General features: G+C 40.4%; 2 protein-coding genes across 3 annotated transcripts in view; both read left to right on the forward strand.

Moving 5' to 3' along the window:
* The window catches only part of erp27 (endoplasmic reticulum protein 27), a 4,786-nt gene extending 1,949 nt beyond the window's left edge, over nt 1–2,837 (forward strand). Inside the window, exons 3-7 of the mRNA XM_008317077.3 lie at nt 1–137; nt 226–342; nt 964–1,089; nt 1,234–1,431; nt 2,741–2,837. Coding sequence (XP_008315299.1) covers nt 1–137; nt 226–342; nt 964–1,089; nt 1,234–1,431; nt 2,741–2,782 — 620 coding nt within the window. The 3' untranslated portion in view covers nt 2,783–2,837. The remainder of the gene's footprint in view (nt 138–225; nt 343–963; nt 1,090–1,233; nt 1,432–2,740) is intronic.
* A 2,182-nt stretch (nt 2,838–5,019) lies between these two features.
* On the forward strand, nt 5,020–10,214 carry bglapl (bone gamma-carboxyglutamate (gla) protein, like). 2 transcript variants are annotated; one of them, XM_008317076.1, is made up of 5 exons: nt 5,020–5,091; nt 8,519–8,888; nt 8,979–9,335; nt 9,426–9,519; nt 9,740–10,214. In XM_008317076.1, exons 2-5 carry the CDS (start codon nt 8,828–8,830, stop codon nt 9,840–9,842), a joined length of 615 nt encoding a protein of 204 aa, XP_008315298.1. In that variant the 5' UTR covers nt 5,020–5,091; nt 8,519–8,827; the 3' UTR covers nt 9,843–10,214. The 2 variants fall into 2 exon arrangements, with proteins under 2 accessions (XP_008315298.1, XP_024914565.1); XM_025058797.1 differs by having other exon boundaries at nt 8,979–9,519.
* The last annotated feature ends 2,049 nt before the right edge of the window (nt 10,215–12,263 follow it).

Below are 12,263 nucleotides of genomic sequence, written 5' to 3' on the forward strand. Positions count from 1 at the left end.
GAGAAGACAGCCGTGGATACAAGGAGCTGGTTGAAGCGTCAAAGCGTGTGGAGTCGGTGCCTTTTGCCATTTGTACTGTGAAGGAGGCGTGGCCTGAGTACAAGATCCCCTCAGACACCATCGCTCTGTTCAGAAAGGTATTACACATTAGGGCTAAACAACCGTGATGTTGCATTGAGTCTTTTTACCGGTGAGAGTCACGCCCACGTGTGTCACATGATCAAGGCAGATAACCACCAGGAGAATCTCGTCATCGCTGAGGCCAAGAAACTGGAAGCCGACGGTATTATAAACTTCGTGAATGTCAATGAAGTACGATACGTCACAGAGTACAACCAAATGGTAGGCTTTTACCCCCCGTCTGTATCTGTTCTACATGTTGTCAATGTCAGTGGTGTACTGATGTCAGATGTTTTATTTGTTTTTAATTGTACGAGAACTAGGGATGTCCAATAATATCAGCATGTTATATTAGCATATTATATAATATCTGTAGGAACTGTTATCGGTTTTTCCTCCGATAATGAAAAACCCGATAAAGCAATGCCTGAGTTCCCCCAAGTGATGTGCCCTAAAAATTGTTTAGGGGAAAAACGGCTGTATATTAAAGTGAACGTCACTAGGTGGCAGCATTGCAGCTCATTTAATTAATCTCATACTCATACAGCGGTTTGTACAGATACATAAATAAATATTATCAGGCCTATATCGGTATCAGTTGATATTGAAAATGTAAAGTGTTTGGACAATATTGGCATATTGGATATTGGCAAAAAGCTAATATCGGACATCCCTAACGAGAACCTTTGTCACTTAATGGGACAGACATTTTTTATGAACACTTGCATTTAATGCAGGATGAGGTCCTTATGAAAATCTATCATTTCTGGGGAAACACATGTTATGTTAATAGGAGTAAGTCCCCTCAACTATCTATCAATTCTTTTTTTAATATGTATCCAGACAGCAGTGGGCCTGTTCAATTCAGAGGTGAAGGCGCACCTCCTGCTATTTGCCAACAGGGGGACTAAAGAATTTACTGAGCTCAAAAAGAACCTGAGAGCTCTGGCCCCCGACTTCACAGGCAAGGTGAGAACCAAAGGCACCAATAAAACAGTAGCTTGAGTCACTTTAATCTTCAGATAGTTTTTATTTTTTCAGATAAAGGCTTGTGATGATGGATGGACTGTGTCTGCGATCCTGAGGAAAACTCACTCATCTTTTGTTTTTCAGTTCTTGTTCGTATTGATCAACGGAGCCGTCAGAGGCAACTCCCGCTCCCTCGGCTACTTCGGCCTGAAGACCAATGACCTCCCCCGAGTGGGCATCTACGACGGCGACTCTGACATGAAGTGGCTTCTGCCTGAAGGAGAGATCACCAATGAGCGAGTGCGGGAGTTCTGCCAGTCCTTCCTACGAGGAGACCTGAAGGTGAGCAGACGATCAGGGTTTCACGTTGTTAATCTTTATGAGATTAACAACAAAAGTGTTACTCACTTTTACTGTAAGTACCAAACTGCTAACAGTTCTATCATTTTTTTATTGCTTTGTTTTACGCTGCATAATTTTAATTTATTTCTGACAAGGTCGAACTGAGGGACGCAGCTGGAAGTAAACAGTCTTTAATGAGGAGAACGTCTCAGAACACTTGTCAGTAGATCAGGCAGAGGTCCAGGTCGGTTCACCAGAACAACAACTTAGGCTGAAGTTCAAAAATCACAAAGTGAGGCTCAGGGGTCAAAGGTCAGGTCTGAAGTCTAACAACGTTGAGATAAAAATGAGACTTACAGCAGAGAAATGTTTAGGAACTGGAAACCAAGAAACGGGGACTGATGGGTATGTACTTATTTACAGACAGGGGAGGAGTTAACAAGAGACAGGTGGAGATGGTTAGGTGATCACAGTGACAGGTGGACGAACGAGGCGAGACACAACATAGGGAGTGCAGCACCTGAAAGAGACAGAAAGAAACTAAACAGACAATAAACTGAAACGACAAAGAACTAAAGAGACGGTTTCTTTAAAAATAAAATATTCCTGCAGCATGACTATGTACCTGCAGGTAGTGGCAGGTGCCGTTAATGATGTGAAGGATGTATTAATATATAATATATCAAAAATGTGTGTGTTTTTCGGTTGTAATCTTGTGTAAAATGTGTGTGTTTTTCGGTTGTAATCGGTTGTAATCTTTTTCCAAGCCCTGATGTCTCTGTTCTGTCACTGACCTTCATATTTGGTAAAATCACAGTGCACAGAAAATGTTCTGGTCTTGTTGTGGCTGCAGTTTGTTTTCTTCATTTCCCTCCATCGCAGTCACATTTTCCTCTGCCGTTCTTCAAGCACTGGAGTGTTGCCTGAGAGCGAAGGTTTCGACTGTAATTTCCCTTCAAAAGTCCCTGTAATTGTAACCTTACAGTATGTTCGCTTGACAAATGTGCCGTTCTCCTTTTCAAAATAAATGAATAAAGTCGTATATTCCCTGACACGTGACATTTCCAAGATAAGAATAAGCCTAAATGAATCCCGGGCCATTGGAGGATCCAGGTCCCGTTGACAGGTGCAGTAAATTTCTGAACCGAGACAGTTTGGCAGCTTTTTCTTCAAATAATATCCAGTCCAGCTCCACGATGTCTGCGTCTCTGTAACAACAAATAAATACAGTTGAGGTTGACTGAGCCGAGCGTGATGCCAATGTTGTCTTGGAACTCTATTTCACCTGTCTTCCTTTTGTATTTTTTAGGAGGTGAAGCAGGCCGGAGCGGAACCCAAAACCGAACTCTGACAGAACAAAGAGAAAATAAATTATTTTACACGAAATAAATCAAATTTAAGTTGAATAGTTATGAGTTTTATTTTTTTATTGCTGTAAAAATACAGACATACTTTGTTTTAAACTCGATACTACAAGTACTGATCCAACAGACCAGTGGTCCCCAACCGTTTTTGTACCGAGGACTGGTCGACTGTGGACCAGTAGCAGCGCGACGATCGTTGGGGGATCATTACATTTTCAAAATAAAACACCTTTTAGACTTTTTTCTGTTTGTATCAGAGTCTGGGTGACATGTTAGTTTGAAACATTACCAGATTATCTAATAATGATGTAAATGGATATGACTGGATTCTCTTTGGATGAAGTAAATTAGTAAAACTGAAGTACATTTTTCATTGGGTCCCACTGTGGCCCTGTAATAAATGATTTATGGGCCGGTACTGGTCCACGGACCGGGGTTGGGAACCCCTGCAACAGGCCATGGTGCCCAAAGGCTGTCTGGAGAAGGAGATTTTACTTCATGCACTTCAACTCAGTTCATGAGTTATTTGTTTTTCAGGTTTTCGATCATTTCTTGATCAATGCTTGATCAATTGGGAATTATTAACTCTAACATTATTAACTTTCAATATGTTTTTTTGTGCTGGCTTTTACTGATGGTCTTTATGTATAGAGTAAATCGTTGTTTGTCAATGTTTCACTGCGATCGACTGGTGAACTGGTAGAAGATGAATAAACCTTAGGAGGACCCTATAAGACTCTTCCGAGACAAAGTTTGATCTAATTAAGACGATTGACAAGAGTAAAAGTAAAACTACGACGTAGAAACAATGTGTTTTCGTTATTCCCCGTGTCCAAACTCACTGTGTGTTTACCCCTGTCTGTTATGTTGTGTCTGTTTCGGCGAGTGTGAGCCCGTCTGTGGGCTGGTTGGCCGACCACAGGTCACTGGCCACAAGTCACAGGGATCTGGCGGCGTTTGTCAGTCTGTCCGCTAATGTTATTGTCAAAACCACTAGAGTCAGACCTCAGAGAGACTGACAGAGAGCAGGCTGGGAAGATCTGAGCCCAGGCGGTGGACGCTGGGCTTTTTCATATGATTTATATTGATCCTAAAGAGTGTAAATCTAGTGAAATGACTGCGTCTGTAAAACATGAACTAACAAGAATTGGTGGAACGTGAGACTGAGACGGAGTCAACGGGGTTGTGATAAAAAGGCCTTAAAAAAAACTAGAATCGAAGAACAATGGAAGGAGCGTAGACCTCAAGAGTGAAAGAGTTAGGGATCGTCCCAAAAATATTCTGAGAAGGGAATTTCAAACCCAGTCTGGGAACAGGCTAATTAGTGGTGTGGCGTTGCCAAGTGAATACATCCGGTGGTGTTGGGAAAGTCTAGCAGGTGGACGTTTCCAAGAGTTCAGATAGAAATATATATTCCATATATATAATCCATGGGTTAATCAACACATGTATTGTCGTTTTTTTTATTTACTTTACAGATTTACAACAATATGATTCACTGTTCATTTAAATCATAATTTAATTCATTTGTATCCACAACTTCCTAAGGGCCACCACCTTCTTTTGGTCTGACTTCACTATGTCTATGATGTGGAGACAAATTCAACCCAAAGAACACCTACCCCACAGTGAAACACAGAGGTAGAAGTCCAGTGTGGTGGGGATGATTCGGTACGTCTTGTTAAGAAAGAGGAATAAAAAGCGAAGGAAGACCTGAGCAAAGGTCGACAACAGCTGAAGGCGGGCGAAGAGAACAGAGGTTAAAAGGATAGCAGTAGAGGTTGGAATGACAAATGAGACCGGCTCTTGGTTGTTGTTTTATCTTCCAACTAGACAATTACCCAAAGCAAACATCTTCAGAATGTTAAAGTGAATAACTGGTCTCCAAAAAGCCCCGACATAAATCTCCTCCGAAACCTATGGAGTGAACTTGAGACCAGGGTAGAAGCCAGAGGAGCTTCAAACCTGGAGGAGTGTGATAAATCACCAGTGAACAATGACCTGGAGTGTCTGAGAAGAGCGGCCTGGAATTTAGAAAAGTTTATTTACGAAACTAATGCAAGGAGATTTTGGGGGCAAGAAGAGAATCAGCGGAGAAGTGAGAAGAAGTTCCTCTCTGTGTTAATCAGTGTCATCACACTCACCTGTGTCCTGTTCATCAGTGTCCCTGGTGTCACCTGGTGCCCTGGGTGTATAGAGCTCTCTCTCACTCAGTTCTTGTTCCACGTTTCTCAGCGTTCACTGTGTTGCTGCATCTGTCCTGATTCATGGATTCCTGGTTTCTCTGTAACTGGAGGTATTTAAATCTGAGCTTTGTAAAAAAACTTCCTGAAAATGTTGGTGGGCTTCAGTGCTGCGTTTTAGGACCTGTCTGAATCCTTTAAATGTGATGAGAACAAATAACTCATAAATTAAATTAATTATATTTAGGGATGTCCGATAATATCGGTCGGCTAATATTATTATCGTCCCGATATTAGCATAATTGTGAAATATCACTAAGATTATCGGTCCTATCCTCTGATAATGAAATTCCGACGACACAGTTCTTGGGTTTTGCCAAATTTGCTTGGCACATCCCTAATTACAATATATTATGATATACTGTATTATGGTATAGTATAGTGTATAATATCAGGTGACTTGACAGCTCCTGTTTTTTAATTCACAATTTAGGGAAAGTTTAACGTTGGGTGTGTGTGAAAATTCTAATGTATTTTTTTTATTTTAATGTTTTTATTTTATACAGCATTGCTCTGAAATGTTATTTTCCTTTTTTTTAATATTGAAGTCATCCTGCTCATTTTGTAAAACTTACCAAAGTTGAAATATATTTATTAAGCCTGCTCATTTTGTAAAACTTACCAAAGGTGAAATATATTTCTTAATGTCCACCAGGTTTCATACGTTGCTCCAACACATCAACGAAACGTCCTATAATTGTAACCAATTTATATATTTATTAAATATACGAAGGCTGGAGGTAAAATGACAGACTAGTGGTGATGTGTCTGTGTCTGAGCTGTGAGCTTCCACACGCACACGGAGGTAATGGTTAAAGAAAAAAAAGAGGAAGTGCTGAACCAGCGTCTGCTGCTGGTTATTTACAGGTTGTTTGTGGCGGTGATAGGGAGTGTGTTTATCATGCAAGAGGAGAAAAGCAGGTGATGAAAGGAAACGTAGTCGGAAAAGTGACTCTGACTGTTCACCGTATGAAACTTTTACTTTTAACTTGTTCTTTTTGTACGACGTGATTAATGCCTGCTCTCAGTACAAAACACACGTATCATTGTTTCTGATGTGAAATCTCAGATGGAAAACGTGGAAAAATAAATGCAACGTAAACAACACATTTGTCAGTAATTACCATAGAATGTAACTGTACATACAGCGTTTCCTATCACTGCACAACAGGTCCATGTTTTGGAACACATGCATGAACTGTATGTTTTCCGGTGTCTGGTGTTAAACCAGGACAGTCAAAATCGAGCATTGCTCATTGTCTGGCCTGCAGTGACTCCTGTGCCAAAATACAACAACAACAAAAATGTAACTGATCCAAAGCAGAGAATTGGGCCAGACACTGTTTCCTGTGTGTTTGGAATCACTGTGGCCATTGTTTTCCCCGTCCCTAGTACGATGTCGATGCAAAAATGGATGCAGGACCAGACATTAAAATTACATGGAACCTTTTCCAAGACAAATCCCTGTCACCAGGAATAACAGGAGAGACTATGGAACTCAGAGGACACGGAGGTCACTGCGCTGCAGCCTTGCATTTCTCACTACATTTTAAATGAAGTTGTTTTGAGCTCTGTGGGATAAATATACGTGAAGTGATATTTGCACATAAATCTTTGGTTTGTACTTGAGTCGCAATATGGTTTAGGGCCCAGTTGTCAACTCCAAATACCACCTCTTTTCTTTCTTTTTTTTTAATCGGAACCCACAGCTGGAGTCGCAGTTGAACTGTATCGGCTTCGTCCAAAGCCGCATACACAACACGGAGCATCCAACACATGGGGTTCTCCTATATTTAGTTGTATATAAGCTGAAACACATCAACCGAGGCTGTGCGTTGGGCCACTGGTTGCTGTTTGTAAGCCGTGACCGTTCCTGGGTCTGGCCAGGAGCTGGACCGGCATGGATCTGTAAATAGTGACTGACTGTGGTTCTAGTGGGACTGTGCAACACTCTAATTAAGCTCTGTCGCATAATGAGGCTCACTGCTGTTTCGTGTCACTCGATTAGTAGCCTGTGGTTGGCTCAGACTGTAGTTTGGGGTTTGTGGGGGTGGGAGATCACATCTGGGGCAAAGGACTACAGAAACACAACAGCAACAGCAGCTCTGGCAACTGTCATGTTAAAGAGCGGAGCTGTGCAGTGGGTCTCCACGATCGAGATCCAATATAGAATTCAGTGAAATAGAAATCAGCAGGGATACTGTCATTGTTGGAGGGGGGGGGTGCAGGGCATTGGTAAATATGTCAAGTATAAAAATGATCGTTTTGACCTCAGAGGATGACTGACAGGCAGCGGAGAGCCGTTCTGTCACATGTGATAAAAATACTTTACTTCAGATTATCCAGCAGAAAGCGTCAGTTTATTTGACAATAACATTTGGCGTCTAACTGTATATGTTCAAATTCAAGGTTATGAACAAATTTAAAAAATTAAAAAGGACAACATTGACAAATTTACAGGAGAATTTTCTAGATTTAGGGTTAAACTTTCTTGAGTACTAAGGAGGTTACATTTTATGTAAATTATTTATACCTTATATAGCCGTTCAATCAATTTACCTTTCCTCTTAAAGGTACAGTATGTAAAAAAGTCTGACTTATAAATTGCATTCTATTTCCTTCTCAGTGGTGTGGATGTTAGTGCTGGAGTAGCCATCAAACATGTCTTGCTTTGTATGTTCAATAATATTTTTATTATGTTGGTTGTTGATAATTTGAATATTTTTTTACTTTGTTTTATGGAAGAAAAGTCACAGTCTGTTTAAAATAATTTCTGAAATCAATGGTCATTCATTTTCATGACATAAGTGACATAAGTATTCACAAGTATGTGAGGTGACAGTAGACTGATTAATATTGTTGAGGTTACACCAATGTTATCATAGAAACTCATCAAAAAGTATTGTTAAAATCCAAAGCCTAACTCTGAGAAACTCATTTTAAAGTAACACTTCTGCTTATTTTTCCATATGAATAATTCCATTGTTTAGAGGATGACTGACAGGCAGCGGAGAGCCTTCTGCTTATTGTCCCATATGAATAATTCCATTGTTTGGATTGGACACAAATACACGTGAAATACATACATCTATCTGCTGTTATTTGTCTTAATGTTCCAGCAATATACAAGTTAGTTTTTTTTCTTTTTTTATCTCAATCATGAATAATCTACAGCTTCCCTGTGATTATTCAGATTCAAAATTGTAATAGTTTGAGAGCTTTAACCTTACACTGAAAATAGTGTTTTTTCTTGTGTAAATAAATAATATTACTAAAATTTGCATCAGTTTGTGTGAAACCTTAAAGACTACAAGACAACCATGGGTCACAGGAAAGGTCAGCTACGGATGTCTTTGACTGGAAGATGTGTTGTTGTATGTGGTGTTTGTCTTGAATGTGTCCTGCCGTCTGCTCCAGGTTCACATCCCACCCTGTTTGTCCTGGCCTTGTTTTTTCACTGGTGTTTACATACTCACATAGGTCTTCATGCAGCTCCATCCACTTCACCCGGCGAGTGCACGAAATTGTTGTGGCCACAGTTTCTGAGTGGGTGAATGAGTTTGTAGATTCAGTGCCAGAGGCGGCGTGGGTGTAAGAAAAGGCTTCATGACAAGTGGAAGCGGAAACATTGACATTTGATACCTCGTCCAATCAGAGGGTTATCTCTGTGCCGGTCCGCTCTGACACAGGACATGGACGAGAGTATATATATTCACCTCAAGTTTGGGGAAAAGAAACAGAACTATAGCAAGTGACTTGTCCACGGGCAGAAACCAATAAGGAGGCATCATGAAGACTCTGGCTCTCCTCTCCGTCTGTGCTCTTCTCTCAGTGTGCTGGTCCATGGGAGGTAACAACAACAACAGACTCTGTTGAACCACAGTTGTCAGTCATGTTCTGAGTGTCTAATGTTTTGTTTTCTTTCCCCTCTGATCTTCAGCCATTGAACCAGAGGTGGTGGTGGACGATGCTGCCGACACAGCCACTGAAGCCGCACCTGTTGACTCCGCAACCTCTGCTTCGGACTCTTCATCCTCCTCTGAGTCCGACTCAGCTTCATCCTCCGCATCAGACTCTGACTCGTCCTCCGACTCGTCCGCATCCGACTCCAACTCGAGCTCAGACTCCTCTTCCTCTTCCTCGGAATCCTCAGAGTCTTCATCATCCGAGTCCAACGAGGCCTCTTCCTCAGAGTCCTCCTCTTCCGAGTCTGCCTCCTCCGAGTCCAACTCTGCCTCAGACTCTTCCTCTTCTTCCTCATCTTCCTCTTCCTCATCTGAGTCCACGAGCACTGAGGGTATGCATGGCTTTCTCTCAGATGAAGTTTCTAGAAGTTTCTGTGATTCTGAGAAGTTCAATGTGTCATTTGTGACTTTTTCTTCTGCAGCATCTCCAGTTGTTGCCAAGAGAGACCTGGCTGCTGTTCTCCTGAGGAGCAGAAGAGCAGTCGGAGGAGAACTCACCCCTCTCCAGTTGGAAAGGTAATTTTTTTAAAAAATTTTTTGTTACTTTTTAACTGACCTTTGGGTTGTACAGTTTTATTTAATCACAGCTAAACCATTTCTGTAATTAAACAAAATAATGACATCTCCAAATGACAACTATCAAAGCATAAATCCAATGTATCAAACATAAATAAAGGTCCGATTAAAATACCAACAAGCTAACGTTGTCTCCTCCTCCTCTTCCTCCTCCATCCAGCCTGAGAGAGGTGTGTGAAGTGAACGACGCCTGTGATGAGATGGCCGAAACTGCAGGTATCGTTGCTGCGTACATCGCCTACTACGGACCAGTTCCCTTCTAAGTGAAAAACTGATCTTTCATCCTTGATGAACTGTTTTCTTTGACTTAGTATTTGAAACGTGCAATAAACCCCAAAAAGTCCAAAAAGGACCTGATGATCTAAAGGATTTGTTATGATAGAATTTTTTTTAGCCTTTCATTTTTTTGTTTTACTTAGTTTACTTTGCACAACTGACCCTGAATGAAGAAGCATCTTGCAGGCTTTAGAGAGAGGCACATGGAAACGCAGACCTGTGGAGAATGCAGTGGCCCGTAACCAAACTAAATTATTCTTCTGTTCTACAGTACAACAGATGGTGCTACACGTGCAGATGTATTGAAAATGTATATTTTATGTAGTTGTTGTAACATGCTTAGATTAAATAGTAGCCGTGGATGTCATGATAAGCTCTGTAGTTTTAGCAGCAATGCCTTGATAGTGGTAGTGTACAGTAGTTTTTCAGTGCTCATCAGTTATCTGTAAGGACTGTAACCACAAATTGCCTCTGGGTATAAAAAAAACAATAAATTATTTGTTTTCCTTTTTTTCCAATTTCTGTTTTGGTTCTGTCATTTTGGTTATTTTATAATAGTAACGAGGTCTACCTTATGACCTTATGTGGATTTGGTATTTCCGAATAACCCATTTATGTCGTTCTGACATCTGCCACTAGATAGCAGTAATGGTCAAAGTTAAGAATTTAGCCTCTCTCTCTCTCTTTCTCCCTCTTTCTCTCTTTCTGTCTCTGTGTGTGTGTGGGTTTATGTATGTTTATTAGGCTTTTGAGGACCTCTTCTGGTCCCCTTACTGATTTAATAAGACCAGTGAAACAACAGGGACATTTTGGTCAAAGTCATTATAAACATGTGAATTCCTTTTAGCTTAGAGTTAGTTGTTGGGTAAATGGTATTTGTGGAATACTGTTCACGTGATGCTGCGGTTACAGATAAGTCTTTAAAGAACCCTAACAACAGCATCTGTGTGTGTGCAGGTTCATCTGTGTGTACTGTATGTGACAGGCATGCTTGTAGTATTTTGAAGAAGAAAATTCTACTTCAACTTTTGACCCACTCTACCTCTCTATGGTGAGTAGGTCACTGCCCACTTCTTTAATTGGATGTCTATAAACCACAGGGTTTTACAACATGTCATGGGAACGTCCCCGTTTATTAGTACAGGTCAAATCAGAGAGATTTCCGTAATGTCACCGTGAAGAGTGCCTCGTGGCGTTGGCACAGTTGAGCGCCCTCAACATTTGCACATTGATTATCGATCCTTGTACATGGCTCACTGACATGTGACAGTAGGGACAGTCGTGTTAAGCACAGCAGCTGCGGTTTCCTGGACGTTCAGAAGCAAACAATCATTTTAACTCACTTAGTCCTAATCCTTAATCTGGAATGAAATTAGGACAATTCTTGAAATCTCCCACGTTCACAGTGAGAGCATTCAAACTCTACACATAAAGACTTGATCGGGGTTCTATACTTTCAAATTTAGTGTACTTCAACATAATAAACTTGAAATTAATTAACAAATGAACTTCTTATAAAGGGTTGTTGTTCTTAGATTTGGTTTTTTATGCTTTTGAGGAACCGTGTGTGTGGGTGTCAGTGTGAACACTCTGAACTTTCGTTGGTCACGTAATTGTTCCCTCCCTCTGTCAGAAAATTCCACAGATAAAGAGTGATAAAGGTAATAAATATTCGCCGTCTTCTGTGACAGGGTCAGTTTGAAGCCTGTGTTGTTTTGATGAGTTTTGAGGTTTTCCAAGGTGAGCAATAAAATAAAACGCAAACGTTTTATTAAGGTTTTTCTTCAGATCTTTTTACATTGGCATGATGAAAGGAATATACAAGGCAACAATGAACATTGGAAGTTAGAAATATAAAGTTAGATGCACTCCATCTAATTATAAACATCATATTCTTTGAATACAATCAGCCATATCAATTATAAAATTAAAGTTTTACACCTTAAAACGATGTCTTAACATGAGACAACATTGTGTGCTGAACAGTGAGTCAAGATATTAATCCTGATTTAAACGTGTCATTAAGAGGACTATTCTTTGCGATCTGGGTGACGGGTTCTGTAAAAGTCGGACCACGATCACAGAATATCCCACGGCTTTGACCAAGATCATTGAGTTTAATCCACAATAACTTTGCATTTCTCTTTGCTCTAAAACACTGTTCAGTGTTCCTGATTTTGTTTGTGATGTATTGTATTTTTGCAGTAACATTTAATATATTTGCATTCAAATAATTATGACTGGCACTATTAAACACTGCAATCGGTTCAATTTCCATTAAAACCACTCTTGATGATTCTAATTACAAACAAGAGTAAAGCTACCACTATGTAGGATTTAGTACCCTCTAGTGGCAATGTTTAGAATCAAAGTTGAACGTCTTTTCCAGTCACATTAATGTACAAAAA

Source organism: Cynoglossus semilaevis, chromosome 9, assembly GCF_000523025.1.
Source record: "Cynoglossus semilaevis isolate Cse_v1.0 chromosome 9, Cse_v1.0, whole genome shotgun sequence".
Classification (NCBI taxonomy): domain Eukaryota; kingdom Metazoa; phylum Chordata; class Actinopteri; order Pleuronectiformes; family Cynoglossidae; genus Cynoglossus; species Cynoglossus semilaevis.